At 38.5% G+C, this 26,011-nt stretch overlaps 2 protein-coding genes across 4 annotated transcripts in view; one reads left to right on the top strand and one right to left on the bottom strand.

The window, feature by feature from the left end:
- LOC110863329 (methyltransferase-like protein 9) overlaps positions 1 to 24,935 on the top strand; it is a 27,329-nt gene extending 2,394 nt beyond the window's left edge. The window contains exons 3-7 of the mRNA XM_022112608.2: positions 5,616 to 5,815; positions 23,616 to 23,804; positions 23,890 to 23,913; positions 24,326 to 24,510; positions 24,568 to 24,935. Coding sequence (XP_021968300.1) covers positions 5,616 to 5,815; positions 23,616 to 23,804; positions 23,890 to 23,913; positions 24,326 to 24,510; positions 24,568 to 24,779 — 810 coding nt within the window. The 3' untranslated portion in view covers positions 24,780 to 24,935. The remainder of the gene's footprint in view (positions 1 to 5,615; positions 5,816 to 23,615; positions 23,805 to 23,889; positions 23,914 to 24,325; positions 24,511 to 24,567) is intronic.
- Positions 24,793 to 26,011, bottom strand: LOC110863330 (protein FAM32A). 3 transcript variants are annotated; one of them, XM_022112609.2, is made up of 5 exons: positions 25,829 to 26,011; positions 25,694 to 25,725; positions 25,501 to 25,617; positions 25,189 to 25,387; positions 24,793 to 25,101 (listed from the first exon to the last, which is right to left on the bottom strand). In XM_022112609.2, exons 3-5 carry the CDS (start codon positions 25,572 to 25,574, stop codon positions 24,979 to 24,981), a joined length of 396 nt encoding a protein of 131 aa, XP_021968301.1. In that variant the 5' UTR covers positions 25,575 to 25,617; positions 25,694 to 25,725; positions 25,829 to 26,011; the 3' UTR covers positions 24,793 to 24,978. The 3 variants fall into 3 exon arrangements, with proteins under 3 accessions (XP_021968301.1, XP_021968302.1, XP_021968303.1); XM_022112610.2 differs by having other exon boundaries at positions 25,501 to 25,610; XM_022112611.2 differs by having other exon boundaries at positions 25,501 to 25,603.

The raw sequence follows: 26,011 nt of genomic DNA, 5'->3' as shown, positions 1-26,011 counted from the left end.
CATGGGCTTAAATATTACAGTGGTGGCGATGGTGGTGGTGGACTCGGAGTTGTGAGCATCATTGATTACATAATAATAATTTGAGATGGACTATGTAATTTTGCGTCTTGTACATGGGTAATCCTCCATATTGATTTGGGCGAATAAGTACACCGTTGCCACGAAATGAGTATCATTATGAGTTTCACAACTCTGGATTGGAAGGAACTAATAAAAGACCACCCGCATGAAGAAGTAATGCACTTATTTAAATGAGTTTGCATTTCGGAAATTAGAAAAATTAATAGTCTTCCGAATTTCCGTCCAGCATCTAAATAAACGCACAACTCGTAAATCCTCATTTTATTTAGTCCCGAGTATAGTTCTTTCTTCATTTCGTGGAGATCTTGGACACCACCGCACGCCTTGTGCTATTAACGTCCATTGCATGTGCCCTGTTGGGAGTAATTTCTGAGCAATTTGGGATATTACTCAAGATTTCATCTCCTTTCCAAACATTATTAAAATTTCTCGAGTCTCGTGCGATGTTTTCGTCCGAATGTGATGAAATGATATAAACTCCTCTTGGCCGCAGCCACATACATTCGTACTCACGTATGCGCATATGTAGTGCAAGGGGCCAAATTATAAAGATAAGATAACGTTAATGGGCTTTTGGAATGAAAGCAGGAATGCCTCAAGAAACGCTTTACTTTATTAATGCCAGAGGTAAATGGGAATTTAATAAGAGAATGAATGTGAAATTATTTGTAGAAAATGTAATAAAATCCGAAGGGTGTGTTTAATGGCTGAAACGGTTTGTTATTGCACACGTAAATGGTAGTTCTAGTACTCGGGGGCAGCCTATTGCGTTCACAAAACTCCGACAAAACTTCTTATTTGGAGCAGTTCAATCAGGGACTCGTAATGTGTAATGTGTTACAAGTATGCAATAAGGTATTTACGCACGAAGAGTAGGCTGCTATCTAGCTGTACATACACATTCCTTGATGAAGAAAGGCTGATGAATAAAATGATGTGAAGTAGTCATGCTATTTCTTCCCCTTCTTTCTCCTTCTTTCTTTCTTTCTTCACTGGGCGAACGCGATTAATAAATTAAATATGAGATTAGCCATAATCTATGACTCTTAATGCTGAAACATTGGGACAGAATCTAGAACTTTGAGAAATGTGAGTCCTCACTCAAATTAATACGAGTTATGCCATTAGTCAATTAAATAAATTTAGCAGGGCGTGTCATACATACATATTTCCAGGCTCAACTAAAGTAGGAAAAGTTCTAGCTCAGAGGGTTAGAGAGGTACCATTTTTCGTTGAATTTCTCGTCCTTAAAATTGGCAACAAATGTTGAGTATATGACTTATTGGTGTCTTTGGATGTGAGTATGAGCCCTTTGGTAAGGGGCAATCGATCAGTTTCGTGCACTCATCATTAATTTATTTCCCCCATCTATGTTTTACTCGTAATGACAAAAGTTGTAAAATGGGTGCATGTACGTATGTGTAGTAAGTATATCGTCGTTGAAGCTGCCAAAAGGGCCTTCTCCATTTTATGTCAATTAACACAAAATGGAGAAGGCCCTTTTGGCAGCTTCAACGACGATATGCGTATGCTATGTAAGGAACAAGTCAAGCATTGATTTGTTTCATTCGCTCGGCAAGGAGTTTACAGGATAATCCATCAATTAAACTTGATAGGTACGTAGTCGGGCAAAATGAAAGGGGTAAACAATGTACAAAATCTTTTGGAGGAATTCGTGTGGAGCATGTGTATCACCTTTATTGTGTTCCCGATTGCTTATTAGAACAGTTATTGCTTCCTATAAGATTTTTTTACCTTCATTAAATGAAAATTAAGAGTGACGTGATTAAAGTTATGTAATGCACGACCTGATTAATACGTAAGAGCGTCTAAAATTTCTCAGCTCAATTCCTACAATAACTATGCAATCTATACAAGATTTGTGTGGAAATCCCGTTGATAATTCACAAAGGGTGGGGTGTGATTGATCTGCAGAGAATTTGTGGGGTACCTCGCCATCAATCAATCATTTCGACGACGGAGGAAGGACCCGACCCGAGTCCTGGTCGTTGTGGTTGCTTTCTTCGTCGGAGGTGGCTGCAATGCAACCACAACACCGAGCCGCCGGATGGCTTATCATCGGCCGTGTCTGTCTATAAACTTTTGTGGTGGTGTTGGCGATGATGTTGTGTTGCTGCGGAATACCATTATTACTTTTTTTATACTCGATCCATGTTCTTTCTTATTACTTCGTTTCATTCGCAGCCTAATGACTTGTCTGAAGTGACGTGTCATGTATGCGTATGTAGTTTCCATATTGTGTGAGAGTGGTGAGCAAACCATGATTTACCTTTGTTAAGATGACAGTGCTTCCAAGATTTGATTGGAAACAAGCCCAACTTACCCGCATCTCCAACTGCGTTTGTGCATGTTGTGTGTGTGTGTGTGGATATACAACTATTGTGCCATCCATTATTATTCGTTAAGTAAGCAAGGTGCTGCTGGAGGATGAAGAAAGCACCGCAACTGAGAGATGAGAAAAGTTGAATTTATATGAAAAATAGGAGCTGTGCTGGGGGGAATAAGTCCACATACACACACACACATACTCACTTAGAGAGAAACTTGTGGTGGTGGTGGTGGTGTTACCGGGATAGTGTTTGAATAGGAAAATATTGTTCCTTCATCTTTTTTAGTTGAAAGTGGCATCACATCGCATCTGCTTGGGTTCCGATCAAGAAGGATGGAAAGTGGGCTTAGGAAAAATCGGTGAAAGAAAGAAAATTGGATGAAAGCATTGCATAGTAATAGCAAGTAAGTAGTGCTGGGAGAGAGCAATGTTGGTCTGGTTTGCTGCTACATGTACACACACTGTCGAGCAATGCTGTTGAATTTGTCTTGATAGCTCCCTAAAAGTATGGAAGCACAGATGAATGTGTGTGCTCACGGTATGGCGGGGGCTGCTGGGCTAAAATGTACGTATGAATTGGGACGGAATGAAAGTGAAAGAAGCGTCAACGTCATGGAATATTGTCCCTCTTTTTATATATTCACTCTCCTTCCCGTCCGCAGTCAACTCTTTCTTAGCACTTTGCTCTCTGTCGATCTAAATGCATCTCACTGCGTAATCTACCTTTTCCATTCCCTTCAATCCACAGATTTTCCTCACCCCATCAATCTATATTCTCAGACCCAAATGTACATGAGCAGTTTCAGATGGAATTTTAAAGTTGACGATTTCTCATCTTTCTCTTCTTCGTTTCACCAAATTCCGGACTCCCTTCCAAAACTTCCTTACTCATTTCCACCTTTTTACTAAAAACGAATAGATGTATAACTAATATGTATGCCCAATATTGACAGCAGGTCAAGTCCCCAGAAGAAGACAAATGAGTAGCTTATGGTAAAGTACATTTGCATAATATGCGTGTAAGTGTGTGGCGGGCATTGAATGTTTCTCTTCAAATGCTTACTCGGAGGACAATGGTTGTTTTTTATTAATTTTAAATGACAAGATGAATGAGGTTTGCCAACCCCGCAGTTATTATTTGTATTATAAAATATTTTCCGAAATCAAACACTGGCTGCCAAAGCGGAGGATGAGTTGATTATTTGTTGTGTGTGCTGCGATGTTGGAGATTAGCAGAAAGATCAAGAGAGAGAGAGAGGGGTTTGGATTAAGAACAAAGGCCGGAGGGCCCATTTATGGATGAGCAGGGAAGATGAATGGAATAATGAGCGAGGATTGATGGTTAGGTGGGATATACAGATCATGACTGAAAAAAGTTGGATGGACGACCCAGCAGGATTTTATTGAGCTATCGTTGATATGCTAATGATCTCTACAAAGTTAATTGATGCGAGATGGGAGTATAATTGCTGGTAGAGAGAACAACGTGAAGGTCAAAATGATAGGAATGACGCGTTGTTACTAGGTTTTCATGACCATATAATTATTATCTCAGGATTATTTTTAAGTGCAATTAGAGTTTTTGTGTGATACTGCTTTATGTTGGCCATTGGCCATTCTCTCTCGAGGGTAAAAACCTGAATCCCACTTGGAACACACTGCGAGATGAAGAAGAAGGAAGGATGAACGAACTTGGAGAACAAATCTCAAGTCATAGTCCGTCATTACAGCAACAACACATTTTGCCTGCTAAAAGGCAAGAGGAGCCACAAGCGAGAGATGGGAAGATGGGAAGATGGATGGATGGATGTGAATGTGCTCTATGATTTTTGTGGATTAAGATCCCTCGTAGATTGCTCATTATGAGCTTGGGCACATTGTTCATCGTCCTCCTGCAGAAATTAACGCTGAAAGTGATGAAGTTTTGCTCATACGATACGATTGACGGTTGATTTACTCTCTGCTGCTTTTCTCACTTGCATTACGTGTTAATACCACATCTCGCCATAATTGTATAAATTAGACATGGGAACAAAAAATGTTTTTAATTTCTTTTGCATTGCGTCTTTGGATCCGAGTCTGATGAGACTGGTGCCTCTTGTACTCAGCCGTAACGCGCAAGTAGACAGTATATGTAACTTTTTGTTATTGCTCTCCCAATAATTAGCACCAACCTTTGTATGATTGCATTCTCCTCATTTTCAGCCTTCTTGTTCTTCTACTGAACAATTCGTGAAGCCGCTTCCGCTTAATCTGTTTCCTAACAGTGTATATAATTTTCCCTGCATCTATTATGGAATCAAGTACGGTCTACCTGTGTACGTACATGTGGATGTACATGCATACGTAATACAGTGGCCAAACGATGAAAATCCGCTTTTTGTCCCTATGTCTGATGCATTGTCTTCTCCTGACTCATTTTGAAATAATTACAGGAACAAATTGACAAGCCAATTCACTCTCCCGTGAATCTGAGATGGATAGAGTGGAGACAGACAGTTTCAATTAATAACTTCATGCACTAATTTGAGTCTCCTAGCTTTTTAACGCGTGATTCTTTTTTGTTCAAGTTTCACATCACAGTTAGGAAATCAAGGACCAAGTTCATACTGACAATATACTTATCTATTGGGCTTCATGTGAAAATTAAAATATTCATACTATAATGATTTCAAAGTATTTCATAATTTTCGTAGTAATCTTACTAAAATGGATAACCTGAATAATTATTCGTCCAATTCGTCTTTTATACCTGCATCTACTTCAATACAAAACCACACAAGTAAAATAGTTCAAAATTGACAGGAAATTGAAAAGTACATCATGGTTTTACAAGTTTTACAACATTGTGTCGCATGGCTTCTCTATTCTTCTGTTATTTTCCTCACAAATTTTCGCATTGTTCCACTAATGCAGTACACATTATTGTAATTACGTGGTAGAACTCAACACGCAACTTTTTCAAAACTATTCCATGCCACGGCTTATAGTCTAAAAATTATTTCTAACAAAATAAAGTCTATAAGGATAATTATTATGTACCAATTGCCACTCTCCAGTGCATGCAGATCTCGTGTCATGTGCATGGCTTTATTATTTGCGAGTCCACTCGAACTGTTTGACTTTAAATACTTCTAATTTGACTGTGATGTGATGATATGATTGGGCAAATATATTTTTTTAGTGGTACTGTATTGATGACGCTAAGATGAAGAACATTTCTGAAGAAAATTGGAGAAAATTTCTGCCTTTGGAGTTGGATGACAGCACACAAGCATTTATAGACACATGCCACGAGAACTCTGACAACACACTTTGGCAACTATGGCTCACGCTAACAAGTTCCATCTTATCCTGGTTCCTTGCTCCAACATCAATTAATGGGTAAGTCGCGTTTTATTTTTATTCCTAAAACAATATTTGTGATTTATAATTAAGTGTCGACAATTGGATTTATATAGCGGAATTATGTATGTATCGACTAGCCACTAGTGATGAGTGCAAACCTTGCACCTATTTACATGCATAAATAGTATTTATGTAAGCAAATTCATATTCCGACCTCCTGACCTTTCTTCAGGAGTGCTTGTGACAATACATAATATGCAAATAACGATGTGCATTTTTATATTTGCATGCGTATGTATGTAGATACACATGCAGCTGGAATATGTTCCGGTTGAGTAGAGTAAAAGTAAGCACCTTGTGCTCTATGGTTGCATTCAATTTTCTGAATTTTTCCATACATGCTGCTCCCTTGGCTGATGGGTGTGAGAGAAGGATGAAAACGTATGGCAGAATTTTTGTTCTGGTGAGACACGAATATTCGATTACAGGGTTTTAAGGCTCATGGCATGCTTTCAAGGCAGAATGATTTTTCAATAAACACGCTTGAGTTCGTCGTGAGTTCGTTGATTTTCAACTGAAAGGGCAGAGAGAAAGTTAAAAGCTTGAACTGAACATCCCCGTCCTCACTGAATACGTACATTGAAATCAAAAGCTACTTCCTCCCAATGTCTGCGCCTACCTTTTCAAACTTTAAATCCGTCGCTAAAGCTGGTGAGTTGCAAATGGCGTCATGGGACATCAGACATCATCACTCTGTCGCTCCTCACACGTTGATAATATTTCTTCCTTTTGCCACTACTTTGAAACATCTAAACATATCTAAAACTGGGGTCTCGTTAAGCAGACGGTACATCCCATGAAAGTAAGCAAGCAACTGGACTGTGTATGAATTTGCTCCCCGTCTTGGCAGCAACTTTTCTATTATCATAGCACACCCATGAAAAAATTTGCAGAACTGTCGCTTGATTCCATGCATCGTACTTTTCTCCGGTTGATCTCAAATCCAATCTAAAGGAGACTTTATTGGAAAGCAAGCACTACATGTGCTGTGTCAAGTATATTTTGGAGTTGTGCATAACAGGGCATTAAAAGTTTTCTTGCCTTTGGATTAGAGTTGTGAGACCAACTTTTCAGGATTTTGAGTGCTGTTCGTAAATAACATGTTGAGTAAATAATATGTGCTCTATGAAAAATAATAATAATAAATCACTTGTTCATGCATACATATTTGATTATGCCATTAAGTAGCTCGAGTGTACAACAAACTTGAGACGACAGGCTATAATTTCTGGTTCAATGAAAGTAATTTGTTGCCATACTTGAATAAATTCACCCCGCTGCACGCTTTTACACAGTCTCCGCTTGAAATCCGTAATTGTGAATTAATTGAGATGTCAGTATTTATATGCGAGTTCAGGCCCCTACAAAAAGCAAGAGTTTCGATGGCGAAAAGTTGACTTATGCAGTAATTTATAATCAATGTTCTGGTAATTTATTGGAAATAAAGTCATGCACGAGGCGTAATGAGTTTGGAGGAGAAGGAGAAAAGACCTGGTGGTGGGTGAGGCTGTCGGGTAGAGTTGGTGCTTGACGTTGATTAGTGGTATTGTTTTATGACGCGGCTTGATTTACAACTCTGCCACTTGTTCCTTGGATATTCACTCTAATTGCTATGAATTTTATGGATCTTTTGATACCTCATTGGGTTCACCAATTTTGGCTGGATTCGGAAAATCAGAGGCATTTTTCTTAGCAGGTCATATGCACGCGTTGCAGGTTGAAAGGAATAATGCAATACTCGGAATTTGAAACTACCATAAACAATCTGTAGGAATCGTGCTTCTTACGGATTGGGTCGTGATGTGGGTTTGCATATGTAATGGGATTGGAAGACGAGTGTGAATTGAACTTGTGCATCAGTAGCTATACATACATACATTAGTGTCCTTAGAGGATGATCTAGTCTGTATTTTCATCCTTCAAACTTTGTCCCTGTGATTAATTGATCCGTAATGAAAGTTGCCATATATTTGGGCAGTATTTTTCTATTATACAATTTTCTGAATTTAAGACTGATCCTCCCTCTCAGCCAATATTCAATTGCATGGGACGAAAAATAAAAAATGAGGATTTTATTTTATGACCCGAGTGTAATAACGTATACCTGCATATGCATGCAAATGTACATACTACATATGTAGATTTGTTGTATAATTATGAAACCTTGTGTTGCAGACAGAAGACCAAATGACCACAGTGAATGGCTTGTTTTGTCATTTTTGTCATTATGACATTTTACCAAATAATGAAAGGTAAATTAAAAATGAGAATGTGATTTGTCAGTGTCCATACAAGTTGAATAACCGTCAGAATGAAATTAATTCAGCTAAAGTTTAATAACTGACACGAGTGACATATACCGGGCGTGGCCATACCACCCTTTTCTGTTAAGCAAGGCGTTGCGTCAATTATCTTAACCAAGTCGAGAGTAATGGAATCAAATCTTGGGATGGACAGGACTTAGACAAAAAAATGAAGTCTTGCTTGTTGGTTTTAACTTTTCTCTAATTCTGACATTGACTGGCTGCCCTCCCTTAGATCTTCAAACTCTCATTAAGTAGGTGTCCGAATCAATTGTGTGTGAAGATTGAAGTCAGACGTTTTTACACTTCAATGGACCGTTTAGAAAATGTGAGTTCCCTGCGCATTTTTTTTCTCTCTCTCCGAGTCGCCTTGTTAGAAGTACTGGTGGATAATCTCTAAACCTCACAAACCATGTGGTTTCAAAGCATGCGTATGTGTGGATAAAAGGGAACTGGTAAATTTGTTTGTGAGCAAATTGCAGCACAAAATTAACAAAACAAATGAACGAGTTCAACTGTACAAATTTTCGGGAAGCCTGATAAAGTTATCAAAAGAAATGCATTATTCAAGTCGAGGAAAAATCAATCTTTTCTGGCTTTCGCCTCTTGACGACGAGTAGGATGTGTCAAGCCAAATTTCTTTCGCCAGTTAAGAACTACTTAAACTTAATCCTTTGCACTGATGGAAAACTTGTTTCATGTTCCTGCCTAATGGCTGCTAGATTATCCAACTGTTAACTCTTTCGGATCCCCTATATTTCAGTTGGAAAATAGATTTCGCCTCAATTCCTCCTAGTCAAACAAATCCCTTCCGTTTTTAACTTAACATTTTTTTTGCTTTCATAGGATTTTCTACCAATCTGAATCAATTCCAAAAGATGCCTTTCTCTAGATTTATTCTGTTGACATTTGTCTCTATATAACATTATTTTAACATTGGCGAAATATAGTCTGATTTTTTTAAATTTCATTGGCTGCTATTTTTTATCTCATCGAGTAAAGTTGTTACACACAGACATATTTAAAGCAACTCGTCGTTGGCGGTTTGAGGAGTAAATTTGTTGTAGTGCAGTTTTTCCGTGATAAATTTCAAATGCCGCGTCCTCATAATTAACGTCTGGGAAGAAGTTGTTTAATGAGCTTCAACAACATTTGTATACCTTTTCTTTCTCTTTCCAAAAACTGATGATGGAGGAGGATGTCTCTCTCTCTCTCGTGGAACTGCACGAATTCTCCAGTCCACTCACTCTATAATTTACGTCTCATTTTTCAAACGCGATCCTAGCTGCCCATTCATCAGCACGACTCTTGACAAAGAAATAAAAGAGACAAGACGCCAAAATAGAAGCAAATCCTGTCCAGCTCCCACTTGCCTCATAATCAGTGGCGTCTTCAAATCCCCAAGTTTTGTTTGTGTCATTCCAAGTAACAAGGACTTTCACATCATTATTTTGTCCATCTCTTCCTCCATCATCTCATGTTGTTAAGTTGAGACTCGTCTGGGCAATTAGTTTCTCGCAACATTTTCATCATAATAATTAGATAACTATAACGGCCTTTCACAGGAATTATGCTCCGTTATACTTTCAATACGTGTACCACAAAAAGGCGGAGTTCATCATAAATAAGTCCAAATCAACACGTAAATTGTGACAGAACCGACGGTATGTATGGAGTATGTATGTAGCAGGGGTGGCCCGGTGTGTGTGTGGTGTGCTGAATATTTAGTGAAAATGCTGTGAACTGACTGGGCAGGTTGGTTGGTTTCTGGTGGCTATTGATTTATTTAGTCCTCCTCATTTCCGCCGACGCAAAGTTCGCTTAAGGCCGCATGCCGCATTACTTTTGCTTCGTTTTAGCAAAGCCAGAAAACCCACATCACACATACTCGTCAACTCATTAGCACTGAAAGTTGGGATTTCTTCCCCCAGGAGGACCAGAGCGCCGCCTGAGTCCATTCGCAGACCAATCATGGATCTCGCTCCCTGCTTCGTCGCACAGCAATTAAAAGTTGCCTTTGTTCTAATTAATGACTGTGGTTGGCTGGGAACCACCCACCCACTTTCCTTTTCCCACTGCTATGCATTTAGTAGGCAGTGTTTTCCTTGTCCGTAAGGTTGAACTCATTTCCTGAAGAGATTTGGCTTTTTATTACTCTCAAATCTAACCACCATTAAAATTAGAAATAGTGTAATTGATAGTTTAATTTCTGTAAAATTGAATTTATGATTAGATTGTATTAACTCGTCCATGACCATGAGATTCAATTTTCTCATTAAGTAAATATCTCAACCTGACCCTATCTCATCGAGCATCTCTAATTTAAAGTTTGTTAACTGATTTACCTCCTGGGTGAGTAGATAATTGGGTGTAACTTCTGAATACGAGATTAATAGTTAACAAGCCATACTCGAACACAGTGGATGCATTGATTTATCATGAAATCGCTTCCTTAACTTATTATGTCGGGTTCAATGGGAGTAGTAGCAGTTGGCTCATCATCGCATAATGTGGGTATGTACTCGTAAATAGGTAACATGGTAGTTGGATTGATTAACAGAAGGGATGAGCGAATGTACGACGGGAGAATAATGAGAAAGATGCTGCTACATAGAGAGATGAACGGGGATGAATATCCATCAATCCACGAAGGAAGAACGAACACTTGTCATCTAACAATTGAGTCTTTGACTCCAAGAAAGTGTAATTAATATTCATGGAGATGAAGCTTCTTGAATTTGCTCTGTCAAGTTGATGTGATGGCTGCATTGGACGTCTTGTGTTTTTTGGCTCTGATCAGAACCAACTTTTATTCATCACGACGTTTCAACTAGTGAGAGAGCAATCAGTCAGGATCATCAGTTGTTGTTTTGTTGCCGGCATGGTTGGTTTTTAGATCGTTTATTCTCTCCGGTGGTGGCAAAGAAAAGACTTTATTAATCAGTCCACCAACCTTACCCATGTACGTAAATGAGTGCAACGGGTAAAGAAGAAAGCTGCAAGAATTGCATTGCTTAAATACATACGCATGCATGTAAATATGTATATAAATATATGGCGAAATTGTGGAAGCTTAATGGGAACGAGGGTTCCGTGGTATTGCCATCGTTTGATTTTAATGCTTGCTTGGAAAACCTGCATAAATATCGGCTTTCCTTCCTCCACTTGAGCAGTCGTTCCTTCCTCCTGCTTGATTTTGATGACTCAATCAAAAATCTTAATGATACCATTTTTCACAGGACGATGCCTTCCTTTTTATGTACCAATTCGACTGAGAGTCGTCCCAACAACTGAGTCTCACTGATAAGCAGTGGTTACCACGTGCATACCCCATAACTTACAACGGCAAGAAAGAGTTGGAACCGATAAAAGTTCAGTTGCATACATGCATAGGAATGAGGTTGTTGGTGATGTGTAATTTAGGAGGAGTGTGTGGTGGTGGAAGGAAGGGAGGACGTTATCATTTCCCCAGATTTGAAGACAGCATGCATGCATCCATCTGTATGGTGCGGAGCCATTATAATAATGTGTAAGAAGAAAGTTGGTTGTTGGAGAGAGTTAGTTAGGAATTCATTGAGGATGGACAAAGTTGTCGAGTGTGGATTGGTTTGACTGCGAGGTTCTCTTCCCTGGCCGAGATGAAGTAGGCGAGCGAGGAGAAAATTGGTATCTGATTGTAAATGGGAAAGGCTGAGATCGACTGGAAGGTATTTGAGAATTATTTGGAAAGTATAAGGGTAAGAAGAGGGAAAAGAGGAAGGGTGGTGGTGCTTTGCTGAGTAGTGTGATTCGGAATTTTCTTATCTGCATTCAGTTGGTGAGTAGAAAGCTATCAGCCCCACAAGTCTACGCAATTTTTTCTTTCTCTGTCTGACTGACTCCTCTACATTCTTTTGTCCTGCTCTCTTCTTCCCCCGCGGATATAGCAACAGCCCTAAGTAGTGAGTGTGCCATGCACATGTGTGTCTATGTATGTGTGACGAACTCACTCTCTTCTTCACTTACTTTCACTACCAGAAAGAGAGAGAGAGAGAGAGAAAAGAATTCGATTTTATGTAAATTAACCAATCCAATGGCTATACACTATTCTTTACTTTGGATGGGAACTGGTCTCAATCTCACCACTCGTCCTCCTATTCCTTGGTCCTGACTTGAGATGGAAATGAATGTTATGCAAAAGCACTCAGTCCTCCATCCTCCTCTCTCCTCCTATGCAGATATATGCACATGGGCCACCACGACGACGACGACGGGTGAGTTATTCTTTATTTGGACACTAGGCGACCCATGGCCAGACCTTTCTCTTCTCCCTCGCTCTCCTTTCCCATACTTTCTCTCACTCTTTTCACACATGTAAGCCTCGCATCTTTTATTTTTTAAAAACCCAGAGACATTATTCGTACAGATGTATATTCAGCCCTGTGTATACATATATGCATGCATGCAGTTGTTGGTTTATACGTCGTTGAGATGAGGGACCCTCTCACACCAACCATCTCGGTTCGATTTGAATTGGTACATTTCCCCTGGACGGGGATGGTCGGGTTAAGTTTTTTGAGGGGATTCCATTATTATTATAGTTTGAGTTGGGAAAGTAGGTACGTACGTATATCAATGTATGGACGTATGTATGTACAAGGTGGTAGGGATGTAGATTCATTCGATGCATTAGTTTTCTCGGTGCTTTTAAGTAAAACTGAAGCTCACCCAACGCCACACACACACACACATGGAGGAGGAGAAGGAGGGTGGTACATGACACACACGGCTTTGCTTTTGGTCCCTTCTGTCTGTGGATGACTTAAAGAAATGCATGTCTCAACGGTTCTATTCAACTCTTATTTATCGATTTTTTTTCTTTTTTATCGATTTAGAGCTTTGCAAATAAACTAATACAATAGTACTGCTGGTTGGGTTGCCTGCTTCCTTCCTTCGTTGGTGCGGTATTATATTATTATTATTATTATTCCTCACCCTTTGCCAGCTTTACTGCTTCTCCCTCTTCCATTTCTTGCGTAAAATATAATAAGACACTAACTTTTCCGTATCCATAATAATCATGATATTAAGTTCTAGCTGCTCCATGTCAGCTCACGACCGCTCCTTTTGCTTGATCTTCAAAAATGTTTTGAATGTGATTCTGGAGAGTACAATGGGATATATTTTTATAGAGCTCATTACAACCGAATCTTGGTAGTGTGCATTGTAGGCACCAAAGTGAAAGGAAATGTGAAAACCATTAGTGTTTAGGATATCAATTTCTCCGCTGGATTGTCAGCACGAAATTGACTCAATTTAGCAGTTACAACTCTTCGGGGGACAATATGTCAAACTCATTATTTATTTCAAATGAAAAAGAGAAGAATTGGGTAAACTATTATTAATTTCAGTGAAATTTATTCAAAAGTTGTGAATATCATAATAATAATAATACAAATAATATAATACCAATAATAATTTTTTGTCAGTCCAGCAACGAAAAGTATGACAAATCTTATTCTCGAGATACACATGTCTAATATGTGTGCATGGCTTACGCCGAGAGTATTTCTTTGGTTTCCTTCTCGCACGTCATTATTCATCAAGAGCATCAATCATGGCATGTTTTTTCTTGAGACAGGAGCATTGTTCGTTAAAACGGTAGGTGGAAAAGATTTTGTCATTATTGCCAACTTCACGCTAATTAGCACAGTGCAGTGGCTGCTGTACTTGTGTCAAGACGGACTAATGGGCCTGCAATCAAAATGGACGTGAATTATGAAGAAATAATGGAAAGACGTGGTTGGCAGTAATTTCGACATCTGTCTGTGATTGTTATATTGACTGATGAGATTGGAATGCGTGGATCACGTTGCCTCATTTTAATTTGCTCTTTTTGTGAGATTGATGGAGGCATAATTTGTAAAGGAAGATGAGCACTGCGTCTTCTTTTTCCCTACCACAAGCGTAATAATCCCGTCTGCGTTGTTATTAAAGTTATTATTCTTGTATGTAGGAGAACAAGAGCAGTTAGCAAACCACGGAATCTGCTCCACTGCTGCTGACTCTATCTCACCTTCTGCCTGGTTTGAATTTATTTGATTTCCTTCCAACTATCTGGCCTCCAATTTTAGATGAGCTCTTCTTCCCTTGTGGCTGATAAATCCGGGTTCCCCAAGTATCCAGGAGGAGAGGGAATGAATGAGCGTTACTGCTGCTGCCACTGTGTGCAGTACATAGTTCACCGCATTATTATTATTACTATTATTATTATTGGGATTAGTTGTTGGTTTATAGAAAGTAAGTCTCCATCAGAGCAGTGGTGGCAATGCTATCTCACTAACAACGGGGAGAAAACAGTGGCATTTGTTGTCCGTGGATTTCTGTTGGATGACACGGCACTTTGATTTGGGCGGACAATAGGCGCCTAGCGTGATTATCTCTAATTTTGCTCGAGATTCGTTCACTTTAAAGTTGCAAGCAGGTATTAGCAGTGATGCATATAGGAATACATGTAGGTGGGAGTCTGGATGCTATATGTATGTAGCAATAGGAACGGACGAAATCATCTCCCTTCCTCTCTTCTTTTTCATTCCGTTTCATTTGTGGAAACTCGAGTCATTGTTCAATAGCAATTTTCCTGCAAAAAGTAACAAATTAGTGGAAAGAAGAAGAAAAGATGCAGTGATGAAAGAATTTCAGGTATTTTATTTATATTGTACACACAGACAACCATATTTACTACTGACTCATCCACAAACACATTTCAGTGGTGCCAGGGTTTCACTATTCTTTTCATCATGCTTAGTAAATAACAGGTACTTTTTGCCAACCAGGGCGAAACCTATTACATTTATCAACGGGTTTACATAAAAATGAAATAATATACTAACTTTGTGGTGAATTTAATTGAGAAAAAACTAGTTTACCCTGGAATTTATAGGAATCAAACATTACTACTAAAGGTTACTGGAGAGGTCGAATCGCATATTTCTAATTTCTTCGACATATCCGAGGTTCTCTTGAGCAAGAAGAGATCCCCTAAGAATAGAAATTAAAAGTAAAAAAAATCTGACAGGATGAACTCGGCTGTAGGGGTTCCTCTTAAAGCAAAACAATGGGAGGAGAAGAAAGGTTTAAGTTTTTGAAAGGAGTGATGGAACGGAGGATAGCAGATGAAGATGAGAGGCTCACAAGACAACGAGACGAAGAAGACCTGACTAATTTTTGTGTGTCAATCGTTTAGACATGCAACACAACAACGAACCATAACCCAAGTTGAGCTGGAAGAGAAAAGACGAGGGCATTATTATCATTTTACGCGTCTCTCCTCTCCACCAAGATCAGAAAGAGCTTTACAAGAAAAAAAAACTTTTTGTCCACCTCGGCTTTACGATCTGATAATTAAAAGTACGGCTGACATTGCTCCGTCCAAAAATATCTTATACCCTCTTCATCTTATTTCGCACTGGGGTCGAGATTTGTATGGTATACATGATAATAAATACGTATGTACATATATATAGCTAGCCATAAATATATACCCTTCTCATTGTCATATTGCGTGTGACGGTTGACTTGGTTGTTGGGATGGATGGATGCGTTGATTTAAATTTCTCTCAATTTTATTATTCCTCTATTGAGATTTAAGCTCAACTTTTCATCCCTTCCACCACGATGACCCGATGAGCCAAGTCGGCCAAACCTTTACTTCTTACAAATATCCGAGACCGGGCCGAACTGCTTCTTTTAATGCTGAGAGATTCGTTGGTAATTGCCCAGGTACGCCCATCTTTTGAGTGCTTTGTTTTCATTAAACGCACTCAAGAGGAATGCAACGATGCTGATTTGATAGACGAACAATCTTGAAGGCCGAATATCATTAACAGGTACCATGACGTGAAGTGAGCATTTGTTACTCGAAAGTTGTCAATGCAGATTTAGAATTATTGCAATTGTTCCGTGGTGTGCGGAGGCGGACAATTGATAAAAATGGACTTTTCTTCGTTTTCGTGGAATATGCATGAATGCATAAATTATGATCCTCTCCATCGTCTTTGATAAATAATCAGTTTTATCAGAGGACACAAGTTTAAGCAGGATTTTTTAGGTGTGTGTACGTATGTAGATAGCGAAGAAAAGACGCAGCACGTGGTGGCAGTAGTCGTGCCGCATAGATAAAAAGTGGACTATGGCTGAACATGATACAAATTGCTTTCTCCCGTTATTTACTGAGGGGTATTGGTGAACGCGGATCTTTCGGGGTCTTGTTTGGTAATGAAATAAGCTGGCCACCAACCAGATCAGTCTCTTTTTTCTCCCGTTCTCTTTGATCGTCGTGGTCTCTCCTCTTCCGAGTTCTTGACTTGGTCAGATTATGCGGTGAGAACGAGAATAAAGAGAATCCATTCTTCTTCTTCTTCCAGCAGCAAATTTTGAAACTCATCTGCTATATTAACCAAAAGGGGCAGATCGGCTATCTCATGATGGATCATGATGGAATGGGGATATTGGCAATTTATAATCTGCATTGAATCTTGAACGACCATCATCACATCTCATCCACCTTCTTCCTGTAACATATGAAAACTCGGTAGTTGCGGCTCCATAATGTAATATTCTTCTTGTGGTTGAATAGTCTTGGCATATTTTGGCAGTGGGCTATAATAATATGGATGAGATAATATATGCATAAACATATAGCACAAGTTACCCAACATGTCACGAATTTAGTTAGATTTGGATATACATATATACCGTAAATTTTTATATTATTCTTCTAGCCGTCTACTTATCAGTAGTAAGAAAAAGTTTGGAAACATATTTGTTGTGATATTTTCGTCGGAGGCTTGTATTTCATATTTTTAAAAGAAGACCGCATTTTATTCAGTATGGTTTGTTTATTTGACCACTTATTACGTACCCAGTGGTGGTAGTATCGATATCGATGTCTGTAATACATATGTAGTGGGGCCTTGTTAGACTAATATAAGCAAAGCACTGATCCAATGGCGGAATGTGTATCTAATAAAATTTGCTTTTGTGTCATGTACATACACACATGAGTCACAATCAAGGAGAGCATGAGACGACTCGGCTGCTGCTGCTTTTCCTTTGAAAGTTTTTCTAGTTAGATGAAGGTGCAGGAGGAAGCTGGCGGAGAAAGTCGATATTTGGAATTGGAGTTTGTAAGCTTATGTTGCACGTAACGAGATCTCATCCTCAGGATTTTGCATACTGATTCCAAGCTTTCGGAAACGACTCCAGCTGCCTACAATATTTTCATTCCAACGGCCATCTAGCCATGTATCGATCCGGTCATTCGTACCCCGAGCTGCTGGCACTTGTTTCTTCTTTCTCACCTTTCTCCAAGGGTGACCTCAATCATAATGGTCTAAAATATAATCTCATCAAAATTACGACATGGCAAATCCGTTCCTGCTGCTGTCATTCTTCTGAAATGCAGTAACTCTACGGGTGATATAATGTTTGATGCATAACGTCGCAACTTCCCAGTTTTAAAATATTTGTACATCTGTAATGAGTAATGATCTATGCACCTATTTTACATTTTCTTGGGTTAAGTAGCACTTTGAACCACAAGCTAAATAGCTTCCAAGATATTTGTCGTAAGTTTCTGCTCTGTGCAGATTCCACAGAGTTGCACCAATTTATGTGCCTTGAAAAAGTGTCTAAATTATTACGAGTTATAAAGCGTATATGTACTTTAAAGTTATGTACTGCATAGATTCTCTTTCCAGTTTTCAATTCGATGGTGTTGATTTCAAAAATAATCTTGACAGTACATTTTACAAAGGAAGAGTATCAGAAGATGCTATGATCCTTAAACTAAAGTATTTTTCGTGTTGAATGACAAAGAAAAAATTAAGCTTACGATGAGATTACATACATGGTTGGAATTCACGAATTGCAGACCATTAACAATTATATTCTGCACTGTACTTACAAATACCTCGAACCTAATCTAGGTATTGGATCTAGTAATCGTTTCAAGTCGCTCAAATCAATTGTATGACAGTACATAGCCAGGGAATCATCACACTTTGGAGAATGTCGCCTCTCATTGATGTTCTCAAAAGTCAAAGAGAAAGTAAAAAATGACGTGACTGCGGAGTGAGTAAGAATGAATGTGTGACTTATTGTGGGTTGTCTTCTACATGTATGTAGTTATTGAAAACTATCCAAGAAACAGTTGCCGTCTTCACTCTTGTTAAAATGAGTCCCGGGTAGTTAGTTAAAACCGTGCATATACATCTATACGGACATATATCCATATGTACAACGAGACAGGCGTTTCAGTTTCGGACGTAAAAGGAAAGTTAAGAAAACTCATAAAACACAGATCAAATGCCATCCACAGTTGTCTGAAGGCATTTATTCCGTTTCTCTCGTCTCACTGTGTACACAAGGCAAAGAAAGAAATAATACGACACACTGAATGTGAATACGTTGAATTGGATGAATGTTATAAGTGGGCAACTTTCAATTGAAATGAAGGAATGCGATAGTGGATACAGCGGAGAAATGTCCTTCCCCCACCATTTGCCTTCACTCTTCCTCCAAGATTGGTATACAGTGTCGGACAGATGTCTACGTCCACATAGTCGCGTCAATTTCATTTTCAAATTGTCACTGAACTACTGAACCAATTTTCATCATTGATATATCAAATTCTCACAAATTTAACGTAATTTCATAGCACATTATTAGTTTTCCGCTAAAAAATTTATTTTAGGCCAGAGATGTATTTTAATTCAAAATGAAAACAATTGGATGGACAAAAGTCAACGTCCAGTCAGAGAAAACATACAAAAAAAACTGTAATTTATAAGGAATGTTATAACAATTAATTTTTAATATTTGGTTGGGCCTCCGTTCGCTTTAAGGACGGATTCAAGGCGTCGAGTCATAGAGTTTACCAAATTCTTGGTCACATCTTCAGAAATGGTTTCCCAAACTTCAAGAATTCTGGATTTTAGGCCCGGAATTCCTGAAAAAGATTGTTTTCTTATTTCTCTTTCAATGTGGTCCCACAGATGCTCAATGGGATTCAAGTCTGGAGATTGGGGAGGCCATTCTAGCTTCGAAATTTTTTTTTCTTGAAGTATTCCATGGTGGACTTGGCAGAGTGTTTCGGATCGTTGTCTTGTTGGAAGACAAATCGTCGTCCAAGTCCAAGTTTTCGAACAGATTCCTGGATATTACGGTCAAGTATTCCCTGGTACTTGTATTGGTCCATAATTCCGTCAACAAATTCCATTTTTCCTGCCCCACTTGAAGCCATGCATCCCCACACCATTACCGACCCGCCGCCGTGCTTAACTGTGGGGTTGAGATTTTTTGGATTCAAAGCTTCTTTTGGATATCTCCACACTCTACGACGCCCATCTGACCCAAAGACATTGAACTTTGACTCGTCAGTCCATAAAATATGTCCCAGAATGTTTGTGGCTTGGAAATGTGGTCTCTGGCAAACTTCACTCGTTTGGTTGCATTCCTCGGTACAATAAGAGGCTTCCGGACTGCTCTGTGGGATTTCAAATTTCCCTTGTTCAGTGTTCTTTGGATGGTCCTAGGACTAACTTGTTTGTCGAACATCTCCTTGATCTCGGTAGATAGCTTTGGAGCACTAAGTGAGGGTGTAACGTTGACTTTGTTGAGCACGTGGCGTACTTCTCGGTGAGCCAAAATCGGTTTTCGACCACTTCTGACCTTGTTTTGGACTGAACCATTAGCTCTAAAGTTCTTAATGATTGTCTGGATGGTTGCCCTTGCTAATTTATACTTGGTCCCTATTTGTCTCTGCGACAGCCCCCCTTTTTGTCCACCCTTCCAGTCCTGAATGACAAGATCTCGAATAGCGATAGGAATTTCCTTGCGTGTCGACGCCATCATATTTTTCTGGAAGAAAATTATTTAAAAATTAATGCGGCATATGTTATTGATAGATTTATTAAGTTACCTGATTTTATAAATTGGAGAGATTTTTGTTGTTGACAATTAAAGTGAAGTGGACGTAGACTTTTGTCCGCTCAAATTTCATCCTCTCTCGCTCTGCACTATGATTCTCAGTTTTCCCAGAATTTTCAGAAATAACTCATATGTTTTATGAAATTACGTTAAATTTGTGAGAATTAGATATATCAATGATGAAAATTGGTTCAGTAGTTCAGTGACAATTTGAAAATGAAATTGACGCGACTATGTGGACGTAGAGATCTGTCCGACACTGTATATGTACATGCGACGAGCACAAGAAATGAATCCCGGTCTTGCCCTTTCTTTCTCTCTTTCTCTCCAAGTCGGGCATACTTTTGCTTTACACTTCCATCCACACCCATATCTCTCCCAGTTTGAACCACCCTTTTTTTGCTTTGAGCCAAGAAATACAAAGCAAAGTGTAAAGTGTATTTTATACACATACATACATACAGACGACGTGGTCATAAGTATGCAGGGAAGGCTAGCAAAACGGTGCTATTAAGCATAGTGCAGCAAAGGATGAGTTTGAGTCTCTTCACGCCTGAATCGCCACCTTTTCCATTTTCGCCAATTCTTATTAAATTGCTCTGTCAGAATATCTGAAATAGCCTCGGCCGGAGCGGGTATACATATGGAGGAGTTGACGTGAGTATGTAAAGGAATCCGCACCACCACCTCCATCAAGACGTTTCCTCTCGTCTTAGCGTCCTGATTCAACCCTTTCTTTAAAAATCCTGGAGCTTATAATTCTTTCCCTCTTATTTTCATTCACCAGCCCTAATAACTGGCCCCACATGGAGATTAGCAATGATCACAGGCTGAATAATATAATGGTGACATGTAAGTACATAGTCTTTACTTATTTGCAATTCCTAGTAATTTCAACTGTATGATAGTGTAAAGGTAGACACAATTAGACTTTAGTTCAAATAAGTATGTTTACAATATAAACACCTGAAGGCATATTTAATACTGGAAAGAATGTTTTCTTGTGAAATACGTATCTCCAGCCAGTAATCTAATCCGACACTTAACACATTGAAAACTTGACATAATTTCTGAGGAAATTAAAGATGATGATGAGAAATGAAAAATATGTGGACCTTATACGTATAGGTATATTTAAAATGGTTAAACTAATGCATTCATTCCATTTCTATATTAAAATCGGTGGATGGATGTGTGAGCGAGCCAACCCGTGGTGTTTATTAATATCTCATTAATCAAGCATTTAGACGCGTTTGATAAGGATCTGACGTGTAGGCAGAGAAGAGATTAACCCTTTCGCCCTTGTTCAATTTGTTATGCCATGGCCCTCCTTTTGTAAACGCTTCTTTGGTTCTCATCCTCTATGTCTTTTATTTTCAAAACTCATTTGCATTTTGGCATCCATTAAGTAATAAATGCTCTCAAGAGGCTGGGTACTTAAAATCAGTTAATCCGAAAAGCAGTGATGTAACCACGATTGGAGTTAGCCTGGCTCAAAGCAGAGAAGAATAAGGATCTACTTCCGTGGCGATACTGCCTTTGTCTTTCACGCCAAGAATGGGAGAGTGAGAGGAGGAGTAGGAGGCCACCATGCACGTATGTACGTACATACAATGCATGCATGCACGTAGTTAAAAGTGGAGCTTTTAAGATTAACAATATGACAAAGCAGATTATAATTGTGCTTTTGTCAGAAACATTATGGAATGTGAATTGTGATGAGTCACACGTCTCATCTCATCTTTCTTTGGAAGTAATCACTCCGCATGCCAGTTAAAATCTGTGGGTTGGTTGGTGGATAGTGTTCACTAGTCACCGCACCGGTCGTCGTCGACCAAGAACTTGCTGCACAGGTCGATTATGCATGATGATGAGTGAATGTGGATTTGGGAATATGAGTGACGTGGTATTGGCCAAAGGATCAAAATCCTGATTGTGCTTACCTCCCACAGCGAGTGACAATACTTGTGATACATCAAACCTTCTCGTCCAATGTGGAACAACGCCCCGTCGAACGAATGCTACATTATGCTTTCTATAACATAAACCATATTCTGTAATAATCTATTAGGCCAGAGATATGTTTGCGTCTATGTGTACTTCACCATATAAGTAAATACTACGGATATGTTTCATAATGTAAAAGATTCAATATTCCAGGGCACGTTTTGTCATCATTTTCCAGCCAGGATTCGCAATTATAATGACAAATATGTACGGGTTAGATGCATCATCATTTCCTAAATTAACCTGTGCTTTAACCTAAATATCCAAGAAAGCGTAAACAGTGAACAATAAATTATTGTACATGCATATATAAATATAATAGATTCTGAGGAGAAAGCACAAGGAATGGCTAAATCGGGCGTAAAATAATGTCTCTGAATCTATATGAAAAATCTGTGATAAGAAAATGGAAATATTGTCAGACAACTTGATTAGCAAAATGTCATTAAAGGAGCAACACAGCGAAACGCAATTTTCATTATTTTTCATGGAATCTTTCCATGATTAGCCTACCGAGTCGGATGGAATGGCTTATGGTGTAAGTTTAAAAGCACTAGGCAAGGAGTAAAAAAAGTATACAAGGAAATGAGTAGAACGTATTTAGGAGTGGATGGCGATGGGCATCAATTCAATTTAATTACCCTGCCTCTCCCATTCTGATTAGGACGAAATGAATGAGTAAAAAAAGTTGGAGAAAGTTTAATCAAGCAGGAGTTGCTTCTATGTTAAAGGAAAAATGCAAACCACGGAATGGAAGGAGAGTTGATGTAAAGGTCGTAAAGAGAGAACTTTTAATTAATCTTAAATTAAATTGTGAGCTTCTTTCGGGGTATCACATCAGACGAAGACGAAGAGAGTGGTATCAACGGCGACGCTTTTGATGAAAAAAGGATTAAACCCGTTTGGTCTCTCTGTTCTGGTGGAAATGTTTTAGAATTTTTCCCTCGTTAATGTCGTCCCCTCTTCTTAACCATTCAATTATATACTTCTTCTCGATCTCTCATTAGAAGTGGAGAGCCTGCTTTTTTCTCTCGTTTTATAATAAAACTCTCTCATTTTCGGCTCCGTCATCAGAATCAGAATTACGACAGAGTAGGGTATCATAAACTTGAGTTTAGTTAGACCCCAAGTGCTGCAGCAGAGCAGCTTCGACTTTGTTTGGCCGGGTTGCTTATGGATGGATGGAACTTTTTTCTCTATAAAAGTCTTAATCACATTTTTTTCTCCTTTAATCCACCAAACTTCCCTCATTCAATTTTATTAAGTCCTTGCATGTCAGAGTCATCAAAGCAACCTATGCCACAAATTTGTCGGATTTAATTAGACAAGCAGCAGACCCGCAGAAACCTGGTTGGTGTTGCTCACTGGGAAATGCAAATTATTTATGAAAACCAATTCTTTGCCCGGTGCCGTCTCACTGTGGATCAATATATAAGTAAACTTTTTTTCCAATTAGCTCAGTTTTAATTCGACGCTTTATTTTTCCCCATTTCCAGATTGCTTGGTCGTGGATCAATGCACGTTTTCTCATCAGCCCAGTTTCAAAGTCTTGTTGCTTGGGATCCCGAGGCACCAAAATTTCAGCGTCTTTTGGATATTGGTGCGGGTGACGGACTGACAACTCAACGAATGGAGACTTGCTTTAATGAAGTCTTTGTTACCGAAATGTCCAGCCCCATGAAATGGTGAGGTTACTTCTAATAATATTAAACTAATTGTAAGACGCACTATTTTATTAATTTAATTTACAGCAGTTTATTGATGTTTCAGGTCATTGCAGAAAAAGGGATATACGTAAGAAAACGTTTGATTATGATCGCTCTTTCATTGTTATTCTCCTAGGCATCATTTCGATTGAAGTAGAATTTAGGATTAGTGGTTTTTAATTAAGTAGATTAAGTCATTTTCTTGATGGAGCTTCCAATTTAATTACCATAAACTAAGCAATATTAGAGGAGGAATAAGTTTTCAACTTGTATTTAACTTTCCCCGTAGTTTTTCGACTCTTTGCTTAACAAAAACTTGTAGACGAAGGATCATTCTTCATATATGTATCGATACTAAGTAATTAATCACGGCATAATGAAGAATTTAATCATTAATTCAATTAATTGAGAAGAATGCTGATATAAATTCTCAATAACTGCCATGATTTTGTAGAATCAGTTAATTTCATGTAAACCAATGTTTAATCAATTTGTTGCAGGGTTTTGAACGAAACGTCATGGTCAGAAACAGAAGCACGTTACGATATTGTAAGCTGCTTGAACGTTCTAGACCGGTGTGACACCCCGCTGGAACTACTTGACAATATTTCCAAAGTTCTTCAACCACAGGAGGGCTTAGCCGTAGTATCGTTCGTAGTTCCCTTCAATCCCTACGTTGAATTTGGTATGAACACATTTAAACATTAATTTTCGAATGTTTAATAAATAACTTATATTACAGAGAGCGCAACCCATATTCCATCCGAAATTCTTCCGATTAAAGGCAATAGTTTTGAAGAGGAGGTCAACAATTTTATAGAGAAAGTTTTAAAACCGAAATGGGAAGTGATTCGGTGGACAAGACTGCCTTATTTGTGCGAAGGAGACATTAAACAAGCGTTTTACTGGCTGAATGACGCAGTTTTTGTGATTCGACCAATCAATCAGACTTGACAGTGGCCATTAATTAATTTTGTCTACATAAATAATTGGTTGTTATTTCATCCTTGGTAAAAATCGAGAAATTAATAAACTATATGTAGCAATTAAATCGTAATCGAATAAAACGATTAGTTTACAAAGATCAGTATATATATAATATATTTACAATATATACAGTAGCGTACGAATTTGTAGATTGTACGAATCTTGCTTATTTTGTCCACGATACTTTAGGTATGTCAAAGTGTTCAGTTAAATTATCCAGATGCTTATTAAACTCTTCGACTCTCATTTTATGTGTTTTTGAAGCCTTTTCAATGATTTTCTTGTCTTTCTAAAAACAGCATACAATAAATTCACATTACTCCACGCAACACTGCAATTATAAGATTTTATTTTGATATAAAAAACAAATTCTTACAATCTTCTCCTGCATTTGTAGAAATCTTAGTTCCGCCTTGGTTTTGTGCATGAGTGGATTCCGTTCTCGAATCTTGGCTTCAATTGCTGCGTCGATATCGTTTTGAGAGGATGCACCACCCCCACCATCGCACCCACTTGTTTTACTCTTCGAACCTCCAGCAATGTCTGTCAGGTCCTCAGTCTTCTTCTTCTTCTTCCTGAAATACGTTACATATATGAGTAATTAGTTATTGATTTATGTTATGTCAGCACGCCATCGGATATTAAACTCGGAGGATAAAAATTACGTTAAATACTAAGTTTAGTTTACTTTTTAATAGTGTGATCAATTTTTTTCAGCTTCAGTCCTCCCGACCGTGGAACAATGTCGTATTCCGACGACATTTTGCAATCTTCTTCCTAAGCTGGTTAAACTGTGAACTGCAAACTGTAAATTTAAACTGCTCATTGCAAACCTGTGTAAATAATAATTAATAGGATAAAATGGAAGAAGAGGGGCTCACTTTGTAGTACTTCGAAGAGTCCAGATTAGGGCCTTTTGTCAAAATAAATAATAATTAATAGTTGAAATTGATGTTATGCAGCATAACTTATGCTAGTGAAGTGAAAGTTTCTCGGTGAAACTGTGAAAACCTCACCCTTATGTTGACGAATATGTCGGGTACTGTTGTGACTACCAGACAAATTCACTTGGGGACAATTGAGGCTTAGAGTTTCTTGAAATTTTTACACTCCAGAGTTTATTTCCAAAATTTATTTAAAACATGTGACAAAATATTTTGTTAACTGTTGCGTTTGAGATTTACTTGGTTTGAACGGGG

This window comes from Folsomia candida, unplaced genomic scaffold (assembly GCF_002217175.1).
Source record: "Folsomia candida strain VU population unplaced genomic scaffold, ASM221717v1 Fcan01_Sc001, whole genome shotgun sequence".
Lineage (NCBI taxonomy): Eukaryota > Metazoa > Arthropoda > Collembola > Entomobryomorpha > Isotomidae > Folsomia > Folsomia candida.
This window is presented reverse-complemented; position numbering and strand designations above follow the sequence as displayed.